A 24,699-nucleotide genomic window follows, 5' to 3' on the forward strand; every position below is an offset into this window, starting at 1 on the left:
AATCTGTTCAAACTTTCTATTTCTTCTTGATTCAGTTTTGGTAGTTTATATGCTTTTAGGAATTTATACATTTCTCCTACGTTGTCCAGTTTGTTGGCATATAATTTTTCACAATAGTCTCTTATAATCCTTTGTATTTCTGTGGTGTCAGTAGTTAGTTCTTCTCTTTCATTTCTGATTTTGAATCCTCTCTCTCTCTCTCTCTCTCTCTCTCTCTCTCTCTCATGAATCTGGCTAAAGGTTTATTAATTTTGTTGATCTTTTCAAAGAACCAGCTCCTGGTTTCATTGATCTGTACTATTGCTTTTTGTTTCTATTTCATGTATGTCTGCTCTATTCTTTATTATTTCCTTCCTTCTACTGGTTTTGGGTTTTGTTTGTTCTTTTTCTAGCTTCTTTAGGTGTAAGATTAGGTTGTTCGAGATTTTTCTTGCTTCTTGAGGTAGGCTCTATTGCTCTAAACTTCCCTCTTAGAATAGCTTTTGCTGCATCCTAAGGATTTTGGACCATGGTGCTTTCATTTTCATTTACTTCCATGTATTTTTTCATTTCCGCTCTGATTTCTTGGCTGACCCATTCACTGTTTAGTAGCATGTTATTTAATCTCCATGTACTTGTGTTCTTTCCTGATTTTTTCTTGTGGTTGATTTCTAGTTTCACAGTGTTGTGATCAGAAAAGATGCATGGATGGGGTGCCTGGGTGGCTCAGTTGGTTGAGCATCTGACTTCAGCTCAGGTCATGATCTTGCAGACTGTGAGTTCGAGCCCCGCGTCGGGCTCTGTGCTGACAGCTCAGAGCCTGGAGCCTGCTTCGGATTCTGTGTCTCCCTTCCTCTTTGTCCCTCCCCTGCTCATGCTCTCTCTCTCTCTCTCTCTCTCTCTGTTGAAAATAAATAAACATTAAAAAAAGAAAAAGAAAAGAAAAGATGCATGGTATGATGTCAGTCTTTTTGAATTTGCTGAAGTGGCCTAATATGTGACCTATTCCAGGGAATGTTTCATGTGCACTTGAAAAGAATGTACACTCTGCTGTTTAGGATGGAATGTTTTGAATACATTTGTTAGACGGATCTGGTCCAATGTGTCCTTCAAAGCCACTTTTTCCTCGTTGATTTCCTATTTGGTTGATGTATCCACTGATGCAAGTGGGTGTTAAAGCCCCCTAATGTTATTGGATTACTATCAATTATTTCCTTTATATTTGTTTTTAGCTGCTTTATGCATATGGGTGCTTTCATGTTGGGTGCATAAATATTTGCAATTATTATGTATTCTTGTTCCCTTTATTATTATATAGTATCCTTCTTTGTCTCTTGTTACAGTCTTTGTTTTAAAGTCTATTTTGTTTTATATAAGTATTGCTACTCCAGCTTTCTTTTCACTTCCATTTGCATGATACATGCATTTCCATCCCTTCACTTTCAATCTGCATGTGTCTTTAGGTCTAAAATGACTCTCCTGTAGGCAGCATTTAGATGGGTCTTGCTTTTTTGTCCATTCCATCACCCTATATCTTTTGATTAGAACGTGGTCCATTTACATTCAAAGTAATTATTGATAGGTATGTACTTGTTGCCATTTTGTTGCATGTTTTATGGTTGTTTTAGTAGTTCTCTGTTCCTTTCTTCTCTTGTTCTTTTCTCTCACAGTTTGCTAACTTTCTTTAGTGATACACTTGGCTTTCTCTTTATTTTTTGCATATCTATTTCAGGTTTTTGATTTGCGGTTACCATTAGATTTACATGTAACATCTTATGCATATAGCAGTCTTTTTAAGTTGACAGCTGCTTAAGTGTGAACCTATTATAAAAACACTAAATTTTTACTCCTCTCCTTTCCACATTTTAGGAATATTGTGTCATACATTACATCCTTTTGTGAATCCTTTGACTGATTTTTATAGATATACTTAATTTTATTGCTTTTGTGCTTTCTACTTTTCTTACTCCTGCTTTTAGTCTTTCCATTCCACTCAAAGAGACCCCCTTTAACATTTCTTGTAGGGCTGGTGTAGTGATGATGAATTCTTCTAACTTTTGTTTGTCTGGGAAATTCTTTGTCTCTCCTTCTATTATGAATGATAGCCTTGCTGGATAGAATATTCTTGGTTGCATGTTTTTTTCTTTTAGCACTTTGAATATATAATGCCACTCCCTTCTAACCTGCAAAGTTTATGCTGAAAAATCAGCTCATTTCCCTTCTGTGTAACTGTTTCCTTTTCTGTTGCTTTTAAAATTGTGTATTTATCACTACTTTTTGCCATCTTAATTACTATGTGCCTTGCTGTGGACCTCCTTGGGTTGATTTGATTGTGGGCTCTCTGTGCCTCCTGGATCTGGATTTGTTTCCTTCTGCCCCCTTTTCTCTTTCTTCCTTTTCTGGGGTCCCTATTGTGTGGAAGTTATGCTTGATGGTGTAGCTGAGTTCCCTTAGTCTGTTTAGTCTGTCTTCATTTTTTATTATTATTTTTCTCTCCCCTATTCTCTTGCTTGGTTTCCATTACTGTGTCCTCCAGGTCACTGATCCATTCTTCTGCTTCCTCTAGCCTACTATTTATTCCATCTAGTGTATTTTTAATTTCAATTATTGAGTTATGTATTTCTGATTGGTTCTCTTTAAATGTTTTTTCTTTCTTTGTTGAGGGTCTTACTGAGGTCCTCCACTCTTAAGTCCAGTGAGTATCTTTACTTAAAATTCTCTATCAGGCTCATTACTTATCTCCACTTTACTTAGCTCTTTTGTGATTTCGTCCTGTTCTTTTATTTGGGATGTATTCCTCTGTCTCTTCATTTTGTCTAACTCTCTGTGCTTTTTCCCATGTGTTGGGAAAGTCAGTTACATCTTCTGCTCTTGAAAGTAGTGGCCTTACGAAGAAGAGGTCCTATAGTGCCCTGCAAAAGAATGTCTCCTGTTCACCAGAACCTGGTGCTTCAGAGGTGTCTCCTACGTGTGCTTCGTACAATCTACTGTTGTGGCTGAGCTGTGTTTGCCTTTAGTCCAGTCATCTGCAATGGCTCTCTTTGTTGTGGGCAGGATTTGGTCCCTGTGTTGTTAGCGGGCCAGTCTGGGGGCCGCCTTGGCTTGAGTTGAGTCAGACTAGGTGTTTGCCAGAGATGCAGTAGCACTGAACTGCTGGGCACTTTCTCTGTGTTGTCCCCTGAGAAGCTTTCATTGGTGGTCAAGGCCTACAGTCAGACTCGATATCTGACCCCAGCCTATTGCTGGGGCCGCAGTCAGACTGCTGTGTGGTTATCCTCCCCTCTCCCCAGGGCAGGAGTCACTTTGGAGTGGTGTTGGCCCCTTTCGAGGCCGCTTGCACAGTGCCAGGCTTGAGGTACCACTTTGGATGGGCTCTGGCCAAGGGTGTATCGGAAGGGGGCAGGTCTATAGGAGACTGCAGGTGGAGGGCATATGGTGCCAGCAAGGTCTGCATCCATCCACTACAGGAGGGGAGAGGCAGCCACCCAGGATACCTCCTGCCCAGGCCAGGATGGAGGGGGCATGTTTGTAGAAGCACGTGGGGATGGGGCACACTGCTCACAAGCTAGGTGGAGAGTGCTGGTGTTGCACTAGTTCCTGCAGGTGTCTGTGTATCTAGGCTGTGGGGTGGGGGATGGGAAATGGCACCTGCCTGCTCTTGTGGTCTTGGAAAGGTCTCCAAAAAATCCCTGCCCCTCCAGCACATGTTCTGACACTAGTAAACAAATCTTCCCCGTGTATCCCGGGAATTTTTCGAACTGCTGCTTCTATGTTGTATATCAGTAGGACTGTTTGTTGTGCTGTCTCTTTAAGGGTGGGAACTCCGTTTCCTCTAGCCCTCTGGCTCTTCCAGAGCCACACCCGCTGGTTTTTAAAGTTTATTTATTTTGAGAGACAGAGAGTGTAAGCAGGGGAGGGGCAGAGAGAGAGGGAGAGAGAGAATCCCAAGCAGGCTCTACACCATGTGGGGCTCAATCCTACTAACAGTGAGTTCATGACCTGAGCCAAAATCGGGAGTCGGACGCTTAACCGACTGAGCCACCCAGGTACCCTATGCCTGCTGGTTTTTAAATTTATAGGTATTAAGGCCCACTGATTGTAAGAACCCAGAGTTAGGCCCCTCTGGTTTTCAAAGCCAAATGTTATAGGGATTCGTCTCCTAGTGTGGGGCCTCCATGCCTGGGTGCCTGGCATGGGGGTCTGCTCCTCTCCTCTCCCATGGACAGTCCCACAGGTTTGTTCATCTCCCAACCTGTCTCTGCCCTTCCAACCCTCTTCAGTGTAGCCTCTTTTTTACATTTAGTTGTGGATAATCTGTTCTGCCAGTCTTCAGGTTGTTTTCTGGGTTATTTACACTGATGTGGGTGTTGTCTACTTGTATCCATGAGACAAGGTGAACTTAGAATCTTCCTACTCCACCATATTCCCTTTCTCAAACTAATTTTAATGAGCTACTAAAATTATTATTTTTTAAAAAATAATCTATACATAGGTTTATTTAATCCATGCATGAACTACTACCCAAAGCCAAAAGATAAGGTTCCCATTTCAATTAGATATTTCAACTCAATAATCTCTAAAGAACTTCAGATTTTCCCATCTTATAAAGCAGGTGTTGACAATTTTCTGAAAAGGCTTACATAGTAAATATTTTAGGCTTTGCAAGCCTTACAGTCTCTGCTGCAACTACTCAAAGCAGCCGTAGACAATATGTAAAGAAATGAGTATAGCTATGTTCCAATGAAGCTTTCTTTATGGACAATATTTGAATTTCATGTCGTTTCCACATGTTATGAAATATTCGTCTTTGATTTCTTCCCCCAACCATTTAAAAATTCAGAAATCATTCTTAGCTTGTGGAAAAATAAATAACAGGCAGCAGGCCAGATGTGGCCCATGTGCCATAGGTTTGCCAACACCTGCTCCAGAATAATCCCTTAAAAATCTAGTCACCTTAAGGGGCACCTGGGTGGCTCAGTCAGTTAAGTGTCCAACTTGAGCTTGGGTCATGATCTCAGGGTTCATGGGTTCAAGCCCCATATTGGGCTCTCTGCTGTCAGCACAGAGACTGCTTCAGATCCTCTGTCCTGATCTCTTCCTGCTCCTCCTCTACTCACTCTCTCTCTCAAAAAAATAAACATTAAAAAAAATCTAGTTACCTTAAAATTTCAAATTGTTACTTCCCAGAGATTAAGTGATTATTCAAATCTTCATCAGTAACTTCTTTTAGATCAGCTGGTTTCCACTTTGGTCTCTGGTCTTTATCGAGTAAAACTGCCCTAACACCTTCATGAAAGCCATGGCTTCCCGCACAAGCTTGACTCAACTGATATTCCAGAGTTAATACTTCTTGCAAGGTCTTTGAAGACCCCTCCATGAGTTGCCTTAGTGTGATATTTAGGGATGCTGGAGACATTTTATTAATTACCTTCAACTGTTCTAAGGCAAAAGATGGACTATCTTGCTGTAAATTTTCAATATCCTGTTCCACACTATTGGCCAAGAACCAACTGTTTATTTTGTCCATGTGGTCCTCAAGTATAAAAGACTTGTCTTGATCAGTCTTGGACTTTGTATGGTAACCTCTAAGACATCTGCAATATTTTCTTTTGAAGGAGATTTAAGGGCTAACAAATCTTCTAACATGCCAACTTTTCAGAATCCACAATGTGTGTCGCAATTCCTGCGGTGTATGTATCTCTTCCCTTCAGCCCGAATCCTGTTAATGCAAGGAAGTAACCAAGTTTTCCTTGAAGTCATGGCAAGAAATAACCTCCACCCACATCAGGGAATAGTTCAAACAGCAATTGGTTAATCGCTATTAAATTGCTATTTCCGGCATCACAAAGAGAGACTTTTCAGTAGCCGCTTGGAATTGCCCATGAACTGAGAGACCAACTCCCCCACCCCCTGTGATGCCACGAATAAGTGCAACATATGGTTTCTGGCAAGAACCAATGGATTGTTCAGCATATATTTTTCTCTAAAGAAATCTTGAGCTATCTTCTGGTTTGCCTTACCACCTTCTGAGATCACTCTGATATCACCCCAGCACAGAAAGCCTTTCCACTATAATAAATGGAATGATCATTATAATCATTATAAATAATGATCAGGACAGTTTTGGAATCTTGTTCCCAATTCCTTAGCTGTGGATAAATTTGCCACATCATATTAAGATTCAGTGCATTTAGGAACTTTGGTCTGTTTAGCGTTATCGCTCCTGCACGACGTTTTCTTTCCAATTGTACTTTTCCTACTGCATCCGTGTGACTAGACATTCTAACCCTAGAGGCTGGAGGTCCAAGATCAAGGCACCTGCAGATTCAGTCTCATGAAGTCCCTCTTCCTGGTTCACAACAGGCGGTCTTCTCGCTGTGTCCTCCCAAAAGTTTCAGTATGATATTAGCCCTTTTGGGTGAATTAAACCTGGACATGAGCCTCCACACCTCCCGCAGCCCCATGGCAAAGACACTCACGAGCCTGAAGTCTAAAATTATTTTAAATGTTTGTAAGGGGACTACTGTAATAATCATACATAAATGTACATGTCCCATTGATACTAGGTACAATACATGAATACATAATATAGGATTAGGTGAGGTCCTGCTGAATGCTTTATAAAGGAGAAGTATATGGTTTGAATAAAATTGTATTAGTCCTTTATACTCCACAAAGGATAATTTTATAGAGAGACAATTTCCAATATTAACAGAAAATTGCAAAGCCATTCATGAATACTGATTTAAATCCCAGATCCAGAAAATCAAGAGCTTAGTCTCCCCACCAGATAGAAACTGCATACATAAAAGTTAAGACAGGCCTTTGGCCTGAACACACAAGTCATGACCGGGGATAATTCAAATATGCTACTAAAAGAGAATGTTTACCAGAGAATTAGGAAACTTCATCTTCAATTTTGGAAGCACTTGGACGATTTCATCAAATTCTATGAAAGTGAAGGACACGGTTGTCACCATTCCTGCCGTTTGAACACTCCAATTCCGATCTAGAGACTCCAGTGCTCCTGAGCCATAGAGGGAAAGTGTGTCCCCGTCCACTTCAACAAGGTATGTGTCTGTGACAGATAAACCTTGTAAAGCGCTGGTAAGTCCTGAGTCTAGAGACCTGGAAAATGCAACACACAATTTTATTTTTTTTTTAATTTTTTTTTAACGTTTATTTATTTTTGAGACAGAGAGAGACAGAGCATGAACGGGGGAGGGTCAGAGAGAGGGAGACACAGAATCTGAAACAGGCTCCAGGCTCTGAGCTGTCAGCACAGAGCCCGAGGCGGGGCTCGAACTCCCGGACCGTGAGATCATGACCTGAGCCGAAGTCGGACGCTTAACCGACTGAGCCACCCAGGCGCCCCAGCAACACACAATTTTAAATGAAAGTCTTATCATGCAAAGTAAAGAAGAGCCAATGAAAATCTGTTGAAAAAGGTATGTGAACTTGGAAATTTTATGTTCATTTTTCGTTGTTTCAATAATTAGCCCCAGGGCACCAAAGACTTTCAAAAGAATATCTAGAAGTTTTGCATTCTTCTGGTTATATATTTTAATTCAAAAAGAGGCACAAGTGAATAAAAAATAACACTTTAAACCCAAATTATTTATATCAGTTAAAGATAACTGACATCTTATGGAGTTTTAAAACAATTGATTTAGTATATCACGGATATCTTTTCACGTTAGAACAAATACGTTTTCCTAATCTATAAACTATCCCACTGAGTGGCTGGGAAAAACCCCCCACATTTTACAGAACACTTTTTCTATATTAAGAACCATATAATATAAAAATAAATTTATAAAACACCTGGGAAGACATATAATTACTGCTAACAATAGTTTACCTCTCAGAAGTTAGATTAAGGAGTAAGTTTGACTTTCTACTTTTGAATACTTCAATGTTGTTTGAAAATTTGTAATTGTATACTAAAATTATAAGCAGTAAAATTAATGACAATATCCTCCCCATTTTGAAATGAAAAATAATGAAAAACAATCCACTATTTAATATCTCTGTGTGTATATATATATATATATATATACACACATACACACACATATGTATGATACACATAAAATCACTTCACGTACTCTACTGAATATGAGAATTGTTACTATTTCCAAAGCAGGAGCCACATTTTCTGTAAAAGGTACCCAAATGTTAGCCAGAGAAGACAAGAAGTAGCTCAATCCAATTCAAATTTTTGGATTTGTGAATAGAGACATAACTATTTATTTTACCCAATCTCAAAAGTCAAACAACGCTTGGCTTTTGTTCCATGTGTTTTCATTCTGCTATTTTTGTTCTCAGGCAGTATTTATTTGCCCCTGCTAATATTAGTGCTTTGTCTTCCTTTGTGCTCCTATTAACTTCTGTATACTCCTCCAATATATCATTAGTCATACTATATCATAATTATATGCTTACAATTTGCCTTCTTGATCAGTGAATTCTTTGAAGCTAAAGACAATTTTCTCATCTTTGGGGCCCGGCAGTGGGTGTTGCACCGTGTATATTGAATAAATGAATTATTAAAGATCTTCACATTTGATAATGCTGACAGGGGAAGGGAAGACTAACAAACCATTAACCTTGTTGGCTTATTATATTTTACTGGACTTATGTGTACTTTTTCAGAGGCACCAGTTAACTTCTAACACATCTGTGTCTATAGTAACAAGCTGGGTAATAACATCAGTCAATTCTAAGTGAATATACAAGCAAGAAAATACAAAGAGGCTTAATTTCTGCCACTCTGGTCCTTGAAACAATGATTATTATATGACAGCAGTAAGACATTCAATAAGCAGTAGTATGTGAATAATCTTAGATGATAAATCCTATAAAGGTAAGGGATGATAACAGAACAAAAACCAGGTGGAGTTAAGAGCTCCTTACGTTGGGCTTTGTGTGATAGCTTTGGGCTGAGCTATGTAAAGCATACAATCATTTCTGGAATAAGGAAAGGAAAGGAGTTGTATTTCACTGCCACTAAAACACAGAAGGCTTGCTGTAAAGAGTGCATACCCCTGTTACAGCACTTACCACACTGCATGGCAATTAGCTGCTTACTTGCCTGTCTCTCTTACCAAACACCGTGATTCTTGAGGGCTCCAACTTTGTCACATTAGTAGCTCTATCAACTAATGCAGCTCCTAGCACATGTTGTGGTCAATAAATATCTCTTGCATGAATTAATGAAGTGAGACAATTAAAAATTTTTAATGACTATCTATTGAATCTTATGAAGGATGTTCTGACTATAAGGTGTGATTTGAGCAAAGGGGCAGAATCAGTGATACAGATACAGAATAAGGGTTAGCAGGTTTTCTTGGGTGAGGCAAAGGCAAATACTGAAGAAGTAAGGGCAAGGCAAGAAAAAAAACCCCAGCAAACTAGTTAGTTAATGTCATGATGCCTACATTAATGCCACGATACCCAGCAAACTAAGTTCATTTTAATGTAAAAATGATGGGGAATCTGACGTATATACCATAAACATGAATAAATCCTTTGAAAAGCAGTATTATTCTCTGTTGTATATTTGGAAGTGTTTTGACTTTCTTTTCTTTTCCATATGATTAAAAGTTAAAGAACATAAGCTCCAGGATAAGTCTTGCATCAGAAAGGAATTATTTATTTTGTATAAAGATCTGTCAAGCAAACTGTTGGGAAAATAAGTGAAATAATTAATAAGTGTAGACTCAGCAAAACAGCAATATGGTTACAAAAGAAAGGAGAAGTCATTTCCAACTTCTCACGTGGGCATTCTGTAAAAAAAACAAATGGCAACTTTTCTGTGCTACATAAAGGTTCATCCTTGTCAACAGAAAATGTAGCACCTGTTAATCAGGTCATAGAATATCTAACCCACTTCAGTTATTATCTGAATGAGGCTTGAACTTAGCCTCAAACTCTGGCCAATGTAGAGTAGAGGAATCTGTTCTTTGGGGAACAGGTTTTTTTTATGATGTGCATAAAAAATGACTTGGAAAATTTGCTAAAAATGTTTACACATTGGGGATTGTTCTTCCAGCTTTCCTTGTATGCTTGGCAGGCATGTCCACATCTTTAGTCATACATACATACATACATACATACATACATACATATTACTTCACTTGTTCATTCATTCATTCATTCATTCATTTATTCATCAAACATTTACTGAAAGCCCACTATATATAGGGCACTGTGCTAAGGATTTGGGCATAGGCAACTAACTCATCTGTATAGATAAAAACAGTCAGTATAGAGATCATGGACATGTGTTGAATATTTCAAAACTTTCCTCGCTTTCATTGGCCTCTAGTCCCAGAAATAGAACTGCTCTAATCATACTCTGGAATTAATTTAATAAACACATGAAATATAATTTCTAAACTGAAATGACCTCAACTTCCCATTAAACAAATTATTTGCCAAGCTTACTATGTGTCAGGTATTATGATAGGCACTGGGGATATAAAGATCAATTAAGATGTACTTGCCCTTACCATATATGAAAGACCCATAGCTAAAATCATCCTCAAGGGGAAAAACTAAGAGCTTTCCCCCTAAGGTCAGGAGCACAACAGGGATATCCACTCTCACCACCATGGTTCAACATAGTACTAGAAGTCCTAGCCTCAGCAATCAGACAATAAAAAGAAATAAAAGACATCCACACTTGCAAGGAGGAAGGCAAACTTTCACTCATCCCAGTGACATGATACTCTACATGGAAAACACAAAAGACTCCACCAAAAAACTGCTAGAGCTGAAACATGAATTCAGCAAAGTCACAGGATATAAAATCCATGTACAGAAATCAGTTGCATTTCTACACACCAATAAATAAGCAGCAGAAAGAGAAATCAAGGAACTGATCCCATTTACAATTAAACCAAAAACCATAAGATACCTAGGAATAAACCTAACCAAAGAGGTAAAAGATCTGTACACTGAAAATTATAGATAGCTTACGACAGAAATTAAAGATGACACAAACAAATGGAGAAACATTCCATGCTTATGGATTAGAAGAACAAATATTATTAAGATGTCTATACAGCCCAAAGCAATCTACACATTCAATGCAACTCCTGTCAAAATTACACCAGCATTCTTCATCACAGAGCTAGAACAAACAATTCTAAAACTTGTATGGAACCAGAAAAAGACCATGAATAGCCAAAGTAATGTTGAAAAAGAAAACCAAAGCAGGAAGCATCACAAATCTGGACTTCAAGCTATATTACAAAGCTGTAAGCATCAAGACAGTATGGTACCAGCACAAAAACAGACACAAAAATCAATGCAACAGAACAGAGAACCCAGAAATGGACCCACAAATGTATGGCCAACTAATCTTTGACAAAGCAGGAAAGAATATCAAATGGAAAAAAAGAAAGTCTCTTCAGCAAATGGTGCTGGAAAAACTGGGCAGCAACATGCAGAAAAATGAAACTGGACCACTTCTTCCACAATACATAAAAATAAATTCAAAACGGATGACAGACCTAAATGTGAGACAGGAAACTATCAAAATCATACAGGAGAAAACAGGCAGCAACCTCTCTTTAAACTCAGCTGCAGCAACTTCTTACTACACATGTCTCCAGAGGCAAAAGAAACAAAAGCAAAAAATGAACTATTGGGACCTCATCAAAATAGAAAGCTTCTGCACAGCGAAGGAAACAATCAACAAAACTAAAAGGCAACCAACAGAATGGGAGAAGGTATTTGCAAAAGGCATATCGGATAAAGGGTTAGCATTCAACATCTATGATCTATGAAGAACATATCAAACTCAACACCCAAAAAGCAAATAACCAGTGAAGAAATGAGCAGAAGACATGAATAGACACTTTTCCAAAGAAGACATCCAGAAGGCCAACCGACACATGAAAAGATGCTCAACATCACTCATCATCAGAGAAATACAACTCAAAACTACAATGAGGTATCACCTCACACCTGTCAGAATGGCTAAAATGAACAACTCAGGAAACAACAGATGTTGGTGAGGATGCAGAGAAAGGGGAACACTTTTGCACTGTTGGTGGAAATGCAAACTGGTGCAGCCACTCTGGAAAACAGTATGGAGGTTCATCAAAAAATTAAAAATAGAATTACCCTATGACCCAGAAATTATACTACTAGGTAGTATACTACTAGTATATACTAGGTAGTATACTACTACTAGGTATTTATCCTAAGGATACAAAAATGCTGACTTGAAGGGTACAATGCACCCCAATGTTTATAGCATCGTTATCAATAATAGGCAAACCATGGAAAGAGCCAAATGTCCATCGACTGGTGAATGGAAAAAGAAGATGTGGTATACATATATACAATGAAATATTAGTCAGCAATCAAAAAGAATGAAATCTTGCCATTTGCAACAACATGGATGGAACTAGAGTGTATTATGCTAACTAAAATAAGTCAGTCAGAGAAAGACAAATATCATATGATTTCACTCATATGTGGAATTTAAGAAATACAGATGAACATAGGGGAAGGGACAGAAAAATAAGACAAAAACAGGGAAGCAAACCGTAAGAAACTCTTAAGTACAGAGAAAAAAGTGAGGGTTGCTGGTGGGGTGCTGGGTTAAATGGGTGATGGACATTATGGAGTGTACTTGTTGGGATGAGCACAGTAATGAATCACCGAATTCTATTCCTGAAATCAATATTACACTATATGTTAACTAACTTGGATTTAAATTTTAAAAAATGGAAGAAGAAAAAGAGAAGACAAAAATCATGATTTCACTAATATGTGGAATTTAAGAAACACGACAAACATAGGGAAGGAAAAATAAGATAAAAACAGAGAGGGAAAGGGGCACCTGGGTGGGTCAGTCGGTTAAGCATCCAACTTTGGCTTAGGTCATGATCTCACAGTTTGTGAGCTCAAGGGCTGCATTGGGCTCTGTGCTGACAGCTCTGAGTCTGCTTCAGATTCTGTGTCCCCCTCTCTCTCTGCCCCTCCCCTGCTTGTGCTCTGTCTCTATCTCTCAAAAATAAATAAATGCTAAAAAAATTAGAAAAAAACAAAACAGAGACGGAGACAAACCATAAGAGACTCTTAAATACAGAGAACACACTGAGGGTTTCTGGAGGGGAGGTTGGTGGGGGATGGGCTCAATGGGTGATGGGCATTAAGGAGGGCACTTGTGGGGATGAGCACTGGGTGTTATACGGCAGTGATGAATCACTGGGTTCTACTCCTGAAACCAATACTACACTGTATGTTAACTAACTTGAGTTTAAAGAAATAAATTTTTTAAAAAGACTAAGAAAAAAAAAGACTTATTAGTCTTTAAAGAGCTCCCAATATGAATGGTGGGTAAAGAACAAGACAAATATACACATTAATTGTAATACAATGTACTTATTTTCATATAATGAGTATTTAAAAGATATGCTATGAGAATACAGAAGAAGGAATTCTTCTAGTAGGGAGAAGTCAGTTTTCAAAAGAAGGTAACATCTGAACGGGTCCTTGAAAGATGAATAGTAGAATTTCACCAGAAATAGAAGGAGGGAGCACACACAGGTAAGAAAAACTAAATGAAGAAAGGCATAGAAGCCTAATTATATATAACATATTCAGGTAAGAAATTTTGATATGGCTACAACGCTGAAACATATTGGAGTCATAGCTGAAGATGAATCTGAAAAGTCAGATTTTATCCTATAGAGGTTGAGGAGCAGAAAAAGTAATAAAATATCAAAACAGAAAGGTAATAGGACCATATTCGATGCATATTTTTGAGCCCCTCCAACGTGACACGTATGGAGCTAGGTGCTGGTGCCACAAAGACGAGCAAGACATTTCTCGATCCTCAAGGATCTACCTCAGACCAGTAAGTTGGTCAACCTTGTGGAAGATGCAGCAGAGGGAGGGAGAATAGTAGGAAAACCAGTGAAATAGTGTTGACTAGATCATATAAGGGCATAACAAAAAGGAGGGCATGGTGCCCTGGAAATGGAATTGGCAAGAAGGCCAGACAGACCTTAGTTCAAATCCTAGGTCTGCCATTGGCAAACAGATGATTTGGGGGGCAGGTATTCTAGTTTCTTTGTAGTTGCAGTTCCTAATGTGTAAATGGTGATTACAATACATGTTTTTTCCAAGTTGTCAGAGACTAGAAATATTCTGAATCCGATCTAGTGCTTAGTTCAATACATTATAGTGATTATTATTAATAAAAGAAGAGAACATAGATATAACAGATGTTTAGGAGAAAATAAAAGTAGAACTTAGTGACTGATTACAGGGAATAAAGGTGAAGAATGAATAAATGTGACTCAAATTTTTAGAGTAGATGACTGGATCAAGTGGGCTAGTGTTCTACCCCTGTCTAGTCTAAATTAGCACTCTGAGAAGTGTGGCATTTTTCTGCGAAGGATCCATGTTTTAAAATTTGTTTTCCCATGAAGCCCAATACATTTCCATGTGTATTTCCCCCCTCAAATATTATTTATAGAACAGCAGGCAGTCTGCCATCAAATAGGAATTCTCTTCAAGACCTTCACACTCACGTGGTTAATTACATGTATAAATGCTTATTTAATCAACTTGATCTTTCTATGAGTCAGAAAAGGCATATTCAATGCCTTCTTGATTAGTATAGGACTCTAAGAAACGAGAGTGTAATTAACTTAATGCAATAAAGTAATGAGTCCCTAAAAGCCAGGCTAAATAAAGAATATACTCTTAAATGCCTGAATGGGCAAAAAAGGGCAATATTTCAGAGGATTACGGAGTTTTTTTGGTTTGTTTAAAAAAATCTTTAGGCTTCCTATAACAGGCTAGAACAGAAAGACTTAAAATATTTCAGAAGATTCTTTTCCCAATGAAAAAGTGGTGCTGATTCCTATAATAATGTATTTTATGAATTTCTATTACAACATTCATAGGTGTAGAAATTCATTTTATGCATTATATTTTATTATGGTAGTGTTGGCCAAAGTACCACAGTGTTCATAGACAGGAAATGACCAAAAATAAACCAGCTTCACCGTATGCATCCAATGTAAGCAAAGAAAACATTACACCAAGTACTTTCCCATTTCTGGCACGGAAAAGAAACCTGCAATATGTCATTTTGCTATAGAGCTGTCCCAAGTAGAGTGAAACAGTGAAATCATTAATGGGATATACCAAAGTTTTACAGAATTTCTTCTCTTTATGTGCCTGTAATTTTTTCATGGATACTTGTTTCCAGGCATTTAGTTACACACCCATAAGCCAAAGGTCACAGAAACTCTAACAAAGAATTAGCCACTTTTCTGGCATTATGAAATACTAAAGACTATAAATGGGATTGTTAAAAATGGAAAAACTTATGTAGCATTAAAAAACAAATTGGAACCCTAAGGAAGGGACTCTCTGACCCTCTAGCTTTCTACCGTCAGAAAGAGCCAGGCTTATATCATTCCAGAAAGATGAAATTAAATTATATTTTTAAAGACTTACAGAGAATATAGTAACACAACTTCTAAAATTTAAAACATTTTACTGTGTACTTTCAGATAAACCAGCACAAAGACTGGACACATGTGTTTGAAATCTCCCTCTAAAAGCCCATTAAAGCAGTTGCACTGGTGTAAACCCACAACAAGTGCAATAGTTGGGGGGAAGGGGAAGGACAATCTGCTGCAGGAAGTTTCAGAAAACTTCTGGAAACTGTAAAGAATGTTGAGTGATGAAGAAAAACAAAAAAGTCATTGCTTCGAATACGTACAAACTGGAGACAAGAACAAAGATGTAGGCCAAACTGCTCAGAAGGCTCTGGAAAGGAAAGAACAGTACATATGATAGAAGATGGGTGTAGAAGTAAGACTGAAGATGTGTAAAAGGATCCTACCACCTACTTCTCTCACTGCCTATAAAACAGTCAGGCTGAGCGGCATCACAGATGAGTGGGAAAAGGAAAGAATTCTCATTAAATAGGAGTTGGGCAATTGGCTATTCCCATAGGGGAAAAACAAACAAATCGGACCTCTGTCTCAAACTTAAAAAATCAATTCCAAGTGTAATAAACACTAAAATACGAAGGGCCAAATTTTCAGCTTTAGGAAGACAAAATGGGAGAATATTGATATAATCTCAGTGTAGTAAAGGATATTTTTCCTTAAACACAATCCAAATGGCGAAACCACAAAAGAAAAGGTATATAAATTGGTATCTTCCAAAATACAAATGTTGTTTAAAGGCAAAGACATATCTGAGAGTGCTTGGGGGGAAGCAAAGAGCGAAAAGAAGGCCCAGGACCAAAATCTGAGTAACTCTACCATCTACAGGTTGAGAGGACAGAAGTACTTGAGGATATTAGAAAGACACATAAGGCTAGAAAAGGCTACTAGTAATACGATGTAAAATAATAAATTGTAAACAATGGTCCAAAAGGAAATATTAAGACTGAATTAGGTCCGGAAGATAGCAGGCTTCAAGAAGAATAAATTCTACTCACTAGATAAGTGAGAAGTTCAAAGAAATTTGAATGTAGTAAAGGCAGCACAAATTTCTTCATTTAGTAAACAATAATAAATAAATGAATAAATGAATAAATGAATAAATGAATAAATGAATAAATAAATAAATAAATAAATAAATAAATAAAAGACAAAATCAGAAACTCCAGATAAAAACAAACTATGTATGGGGCGCCTGGGTGGCTCAGTCAGTTAAGCGTCCGACTTCGGCTCAGGTCATGATCTCGTGGTCCGTGACTGCGAGCCCTGCGTCGGGCTCTGTGCTGACCGCTCGGAGCCTGGAGCCCGTTTCAGATTCTGTGTCTCCCTCTCTCTCTGCCCCTCCCCCGTTCATGCTCTATCTCTCTCTGTCTCAAAAATAAATAAACGTTGAAAAAAATTAAAAAAAAAAACTAGGTAAGAAGGCATGGCTCAAATGTGAGGCAAACTAGAGTGCGGCATGGCTTTGAACACATTTTGAAGTGTGATGAAGTGGGGGACTATTTGCATTTGATGCTAAGATTATTTTCCTTGAATGGTTTAGGAAGCAGAAAATGAGATTTACAGTACACTACTTAATGCTCAAGTAAAAAATAGTTACATAATCGCAGAAATGTAAACACTGCTTACTAGTTTTCAATCTTTTTTATTGAAATTTTTAATTATTTATTTTTGAGGGAGGGGGAGAGAGAGAGACAGACAGACAGATGGTGGGGGGATGGGCAGAGAGAGAGGGAGAGACAGAATCTAAAGCAGGCTCCAGGACCTGAGCTGTCAGCACAAAGCCCCATGCAGGGTTTGAACTCACAAGCTGTGAGATCATGACCTGAGTCAAAGTTGGATGCTTAACCACCTGAGCCACCCAGGTGCCCCTACTAGTGTTCAATCTTTAGAAGCTACCAATTGACAATGTTGTGGTTATAGAACAGACACAAATAATTTTAATATCAAAATGTAAAAGCATAGCTCATAGTATATAGCAAAATTGTGGTTCCCAAACGAGAGAAAATGGTAGAATAGGGAACTCCAAAACTGCATTCCTCCAGAAAAGTAACAAATATGCTAGCGAAAACTTTCAGAATCAACTCTTTCAGAACTCTGGGATCTAAAAGAAAAAAACATTACAACAACCAGGGAAATGCATACTGAAGAAGAAACATGCCGAATTTCAGTATGAGAGTTCTGTGCGTTTTAACTTACACTGTTAACATCCCCTTCTCCCTAGCTCAGTTGTGGTTTGAAGACGGCAGCCCATATTCTTGGTGCAGGTTGCTGGTACTAGAAAAAGTAACACATGCCTTACTCTCAAAGAGCTGTGGTCATGCGTTTGACATGTCTGGTGGGTCCCAGCTAAATAGCCTGCCTTTGTTTCACGTGCCTCAGAGTTTCCCCTGGGCACAGGTGGCTTCGTGCGTGGCATTTGTCAAAAGCATTTAATGCAAAAACGTTTTAGGTGTTGCCCCGTGGGACAAAAAAATAGAGCAAAAACCTTAAGACAAAAAGAGGCTGGGGAAGAAGATAGTTGGGGGATTGAGGGCTTTGTTAAATTCTTGTGCATTTCAGGGAATGAGAAGACCCTAAACAATCATCTCTAATTGTTAAAAGAAAAAGACAAAGGAAGAATCTCGAAATAGCAAGAGAGAAATGACTAAGTGACTGGTCCTGTTCAAGGGACCCTCAGGGACCCTCAATAAGATTAACAGCCAGTTTCCCATCAGAAGCCATGGAGGGCAGAAGGCAATGGGATGACATATTTAAAGCGCTGAAAGAAAAAGCTTTCAACCAAGAATTCTATATCCAGAAAAACTGTACTTGAAATGAAGAGAGAAATTACGACATTCTCAGATAAAAGCTGTGCTTACTGCTAGTACACTTGCCCTACAAAAAAAAAGCTAAGGTAGCCCCTTAGATTGAAATAAAGGGACACTAGGTAGTTACTCAAAGCCAAATAAAGAATATCAGGAAAGGTAATCACATAGGTAAATATAAAAGCCAGTATAACTGTATTTTCAACTGGTACCTCTTCTTTTCCTCTATATGATTTAATAGACAAATGCATAAAATAATAATTATAAATCTATGTTAACGTGCACATAGTATATAAAGATGAAATTTGTGATAATAAGAACATACACAGAGTGAAGCCATATAGGAGCAAAATTTTTATCTATTATTGCAACTATACTGGTATTAATGCAACCTAAACTGTTATTATTTATGATATTAATTGTAATTCCCAGGGTAACAACTGAGAAAACAGCTAAGAAATATATACGGTAAGGGGCACCTGGGTGGCGCAGTCGGTTAAGCGTCCGACTTCAGCCAGGTCACGATCTCGCGGTCCGTGAGTTCGAGCCCCGCGTCAGGCTCTGGGCTGATGGCTCGGAGCCTGGAGCCTGTTTCCGATTCTGTGTCTCCCTCTCTCTCTGCCCCTCCCCCGTTCATGCTCTGTCTCTCTCTGTCCCAAAAATAAATAAAAAACGTTGAAAAAAAATTAAAAAAAAAGAAATATATACGGTAAAAGAAGTGAGAAGGGAATCACAATGGCACACTAAAAATCACTTGAACACACAAAAAAAGTAGTGGAAGAATTGAGGAACAAAAAAGATACATAAAGAAATCAGAGAGCAAAATGATAGAATTAAGTGCTTTCTTATGAGGACTTGATAGATTAAATTCTCCACATAAAAGGAGGTTTTTAGCAGAACGAATTAAAAAAATAAGGTTTAACTATAGGCAGTCAACAAGATTAAAAGACACAAATAGACTGAAATTGGAAGGATGGAAAAAGATATTCCATGCAAATGATAACCAAAAGAGAGCTAGAGTGGCTGCTAATACCAGACAAAATAGACATCATGTCAAAAAGTGTTACAAGAGATATAGGAAGACATTTTACATCAATAAGAAGGTCAATCCATCAGGAAGGTGGAACAGTTATAAATATAGTGCATTTAACATCCAAAATATATAAAGCAAAAACTGACAGAATTGAAGGGAGAGATAGATCTGCAATAATAGTTGGAGATTTTAATACCCTACTTTCAATAATAGATAGAATAGGCAGAAAAATCAATAAGGAAATAGAAGACTTCAAGAACACTATAAATCAACTAGATCTAACATACATAGAAGACTTTATCCAACAACATTAGAATGTACATTCTTCTCTAGTGTGCATGGAACATTCTTCAGAATAGACTATATGTTAAGCCACAAAACAAATCTCACATAAAACATCTTTTCTGAAAACAATGGAATAAAACTGGAAACCAGTAACAGAAATCTGGAACATTCACAAATTTATGGAAATTAAAACACTTTTAAAAAATGGGTCAATGAAGAAATCACAAGGGAAATAAGAAAAGTATAGCTCATAGAAAGTTGCAGTGTACAAAAGTGGGAGAAGTAAAAAGAAGGGTAGACTCATCTTGCACAATGCAAACTTGAGAGCTACTGTCTATAGCAGATGGAACAAAAAATAGAGGTTTAATTATAGTAAATTAAAAAAGTTATCAATAAAAGAACTCTAGGTATATAGTGTTGGGGGGTAACAAGTGAGTGAGCTGAATCCTTGTCTATTATGGCCAAAAGTCTATCTAAAATTTTTTTAACGTTTATGGTTGAAAGAAAGAGAGAGAGAGAGAACAGGGGAGGGGCAGAGAGAGAGGGAAAGAACAGAATCAGAAGCAGGCTCCAGGCTCTGAGCTGTCAGCAGAGAGCCCAATATGGGGCTCAAACTCATGAACCGTGAGATCATGACCTAAGCCAAAGCCGGACGCTTAATCAACTGAGCCACCCAGGCGCCCCACAAAAGTCTATCTAAACTTTGTAAATCGAGAAAGCATAATATACATTTAGAGATTTGGTAGAAAAGGAGTTAGCAAGGTATTATTTAAAACAAAACACAAACAAAAACAGCAGCCACATAGGTAAAAGGAAAATCAGGTGAATGTGCTATCAGGAAAGTGAATGCAAAGGGCCCTTCAAGATGAAGAGTGTCAACTATGTCAAATGGTGTGGAGAGCTCAAGTATAAAACAAAGACTTCAATTTCAAACAGTCAGTCTGGATACTCTGGTTAAGAGCTCCTGGGGGCGCCTGGGTGGCGCAGTCGGTTAAGCGTCCGACTTCAGCCAGGTCACGATCTCGCGGTCCGTGAGTTCGAGCCCCGCGTCGGGCTCTGGGCTGATGGCTCAGAGCCTGGAGCCTGTTTCCGATTCTGTGTCTCCCTCTCTCTCTGACCCTCCCCCGTTCATGCTCTGTCTCTCTCTGTCCCCCCAAAAATAAATAAACGTTGAAAAAAAAATTAAAAAAAAAAAAAAAGAGCTCCTGGTGTAGGGGTGCCTGGGTGGCTCAGTTGGTTAAGTGTCCGACTCAATTGCAGCTCAGGCCATGATCTCAGGGTTTGTGAGATTGAGCCCCATGTCGGGCTCCGTGCTGACAGTGTGCTGGGATTCTCTGTCTCCTCTCTCTCTGCTGTCGCCCCCCCCCCCCACCTTGTGCATGCTCTCTCTGTCTCTCTCTCAAAATAAATAAACAAACTTAAAAAAAAGCCTCTGGTATATACATATACAAGGTATAATCAGCTTTCAGAAATATTTCTATCTTTCAGATGCAAGAAATTTTACATGAATCACACAACTGCCAACTAAATTGAAGAAATTATCATTAACCATTGTAGAAGTTACAAGTAATTTTATGTTAAAGTTTCACCAATAATTCACTATGTTCAGAGTTTTACTTTTCTGACTTCAAATATCATCGGTGTCTCCTTGACTTCACAGTGTTTAAGTTCTTAAAAGGATCAGACCAAGAAAATGGTGTCTCCATGGCATTTGAACTTACATCAGTAAAATACAAATCTTTTGCCAGAAATCGTGGGTCCCTTTCCAATGATTCATTACTGCTCTCCACATCCTCTCCACTGAACCCATACATCACTTTTCCCATCTCTCCCAAACTCTTCCTTTGTACTTCTTGCTTAAAAGGCCTCTCTGACTTTGTGGAACTTTTAATAAAAATTCTGAAACTCTTGGCAGTAAGTATAAGGCATAACAATTTTCACTAACAGATACTTCCTCTTTCTCTTGGAACTCATTGCTTGTTTTTGAGGCCATAAAAGTGAAGACTCTATACTTTTAAATGATTTTAGAGGATCACAGAACGTTTGGCCATAAGCTGCCTAAAAAGTTCAAAGCGTTGGGAAAATCATATTAGCAGTCTGGGATTCACCTGTCAGAGATAGTTTTGCCAGGTAAAAGAGCAAGTTAATAAACAAAGACATTTCTGCACTCGCTGTAGCCGCCAACACCAATAAAACGGGAATAGTGAATGGTTTAACAAGAGCATAGGATGCATGACTCAGACTGGAGGGAGATAAGGCTGATCACTGCTGAATGCATTGACCCCTTGTTCCATATCTAGTTCTACCATCAACTGCAATATGTTCAATAACAGCTTCAACTGATCTCCCTCTGGTGACCTTCACTTCTCTTCTCCAACGACCCACTCCATGGCCACAACAGTGGCCTCCAAATTGCTCTGAATGTTGTCATTACTTAGATATGTCCTGCCTTTAAAATCTTCAACTTCAACATCTTAACCCTGACCATAAACTCCCACTATCTGAGCTCACTATTAACCCTCTTACTTCCTAGGCTTCTCATCTTCAACTTCATTTAGACTTCTGGTCTCAGAAATACTAAATTTTCTCCTAATCTGTAGGCAACCTTCTATTTTTTAATTCTTTAAAAGTCTAGCCCAGACCATATGACCCATCATTTTTCCTTTTATCATTATACTTGAATTTTTTATTATTTACCTTTGATCCTTTATCTCCTTATTCTTTATCAAACACATAGCTTCTCTACTGTTATACCTACCTACTCTGTGCTCCTGGAATACTCATTCAACAATTCTGACTATAGTTGCTACAATTTCATAGTCTCTAAGCTCATTTAGTTCTTCAGAATTTTCCTTCAATCTTTCAACACTTCCCTAATTAGCTCCCTCTGGATACCAAACAAGACCTGGAAAAATGGAGATATACCATGATTTTTAAAGTGATGATTTATTATCTTAAGAATGTCAATACCTCTGAAATTAATACCTTAAATGTCATTTGAATATGATTTTTAACGTTTCTGTTTAGATGAATAATTTTTCACTGAAGTATACTCAACATACAATGTTAGTCATAGATTAAATGATTTTAAAGTTCATATGGAAGAACAAGTGTGGGAGAATTGAAACTCTGAATAGTGAAAGATTTCCCCTACATAGATACTAAAATGTACTAAAAAACTACTATCATCAAAATAGTTCTGATTATTAACACAGATAAACAGATAAGTGAAATGGAATAGGAAGTTCAGAAATATTTCCAAATATTTACAGGAACTTAATGTAAGAGGCAAATGGCATTCTCATTAAAAAAGAGAATACCTTAATTAAGCAATGCTATGATCAATTAACCAATTGAAATAAAATCAGGTTAGACTCTCACCTAACACTACATATGAAAATAAAGTTGATGTAGAAAGAACTAACTTTTAAAACCTTATTAAAATTTTTGAATACAATGTGTAAGATTATTTGGATAAACTTGGATCTGGGAAACCATCTTAAGGAAGATAGGGAAAAAAAATTTTTTTTAAAAAGAGCCATCAGAAATAAACTGACTTGTGTAGTGTATGTCATAAATCTAAAGTTTTAACTTTATAAAATGTTATCGTTCTGACCAAGTAAAAGAATATTACATAAAGCTCTAGGGCAATATAAGAAGGATATATATTTGTTTTATAAATTGTCACTTGATTAAAATCGCTATTCTTATTGCTTTATTTTGCTAGCTAAAAGGGCTGAGAGGCTCTGCATGTGGATATGATACCCACGTGAGCTAAAGTAAGTACACGGATCAATATAAATTAATCCTATAACTAACATTTTTGACGTATATTTGTCTAAATATATGTCACACTTTTTAACTCCGGAAAACTTCCAAAACGTTAGTCTAATGCCTCTTAAATTATTTTCTTCATGGCATTCTTTGTGTATGAAAAAGTTTATAGAATATGACCTGAAAACTCAAAAGAAAAGCTACATCACATTCAGTTTGAAGTGTGCTTCGTAATTTGGTTAAGGTCATTAGGTAATAGAGCTTCATCAAATGAAATCAAATTGGTATGCATTCTATCTTTGACTTTCAGGCTTTATTTTTAAGTTACATATATTTTTAAAATTATAAATAAACTATACACATAAATATGCTTTATATCCCTCACATTTACTTGATTCCAATATGCTTTCTTAAGAGGAAGAGAAATATGTAAAATCTATATAATGTACTCAGATTTGCTCACAAACCAGGGGATATGTAATTATGTGGCACCTATGTCACAGAAGAAAAGAGGCTGTAAGGCACTGGGATAGATCGATATTATAGAACACAACTGGAGTAATTATTCAGATTTTATGACAAAATTGCTTAATACTATTAGTTAGGAGTAAGGTCTTGTGCTGGCTGCTGGGTCAAGACCATCAGCAATCGGAATCAGGATTCTTTTCCTCTTCAAATTATACTCTAGTAGGGAAGACAGGAAACAACTAATTACCCACTAGTTATTTAATCATGGTTATGTAAGTGCTGAGAAGGGGGGAGTGCACAGTACTGAGAGAGATAAGAGGCGTATCTGATCTAGACTAGTCTCCAGGGGGTAGGTAGTTAGGGAAGGCTTTCCGGGGACGTGAGGTTTAACTTTAAAACTGGCAGGCTGGCATTAGCCAGGGCAGGGGGAGGGAAGCAGGGCAGGGAAGTAGTGGCAGGGGACAACACAGCTGTTTGTAGCAGCAAGGCTCTGAGATGGGAAGTAACCGATCTGAAAGGCCCTGAGGCACCGTCAAATTAGTGTCCGATGATGAGGGATGAAATCTGGGCTTTTTTTCCTATGAAAAATAGGAAAGTACTGAAGTGTGTGTGTGTGTGTGTGTGTGTGTGTGTTTTAATTAGGGGTCAGTTTATATTTTCAGTATTTCTACCTTCACTTTTAAATTTAAACTTCTAGGGGCGCCTGGGTGGCTCAGTCGGCTGAGCGTCCGACTTCGGCTCAGGTCATGATCTCACAGTTTGTGGGTTCGAGCCCCATGTCGGGCTCTGTGCTGACAGCTCAGAGCCTGGAGCCTGCTTCGGATTCTGTGTCTCCCTCTCTCTCTGCCCCTCCCCGGCT

General features: G+C 38.1%; 1 protein-coding gene and 1 pseudogene across 5 annotated transcripts in view; both read right to left on the reverse strand.

Annotated features, from left to right (window-relative positions):
- Positions 1-24,699, reverse strand: part of LRRC49 (leucine rich repeat containing 49) — a 149,730-nt gene that overhangs the window by 23,417 nt on the left and 101,614 nt on the right. For all 5 annotated transcript variants that reach the window (XM_047863213.1, XM_047863214.1, XM_047863216.1 and 2 more), the window contains one exon: positions 6,870-7,107. In XM_047863213.1, coding sequence (XP_047719169.1) covers positions 6,870-7,107 — 238 coding nt within the window. The remainder of the gene's footprint in view (positions 1-6,869; positions 7,108-24,699) is intronic.
- LOC125168251 (3-hydroxyisobutyryl-CoA hydrolase, mitochondrial-like) lies at positions 5,140-6,443 on the reverse strand (annotated as a pseudogene).

Source organism: Prionailurus viverrinus, chromosome B3 (genome assembly GCF_022837055.1).
Source record: "Prionailurus viverrinus isolate Anna chromosome B3, UM_Priviv_1.0, whole genome shotgun sequence".
Lineage (NCBI taxonomy): Eukaryota > Metazoa > Chordata > Mammalia > Carnivora > Felidae > Prionailurus > Prionailurus viverrinus.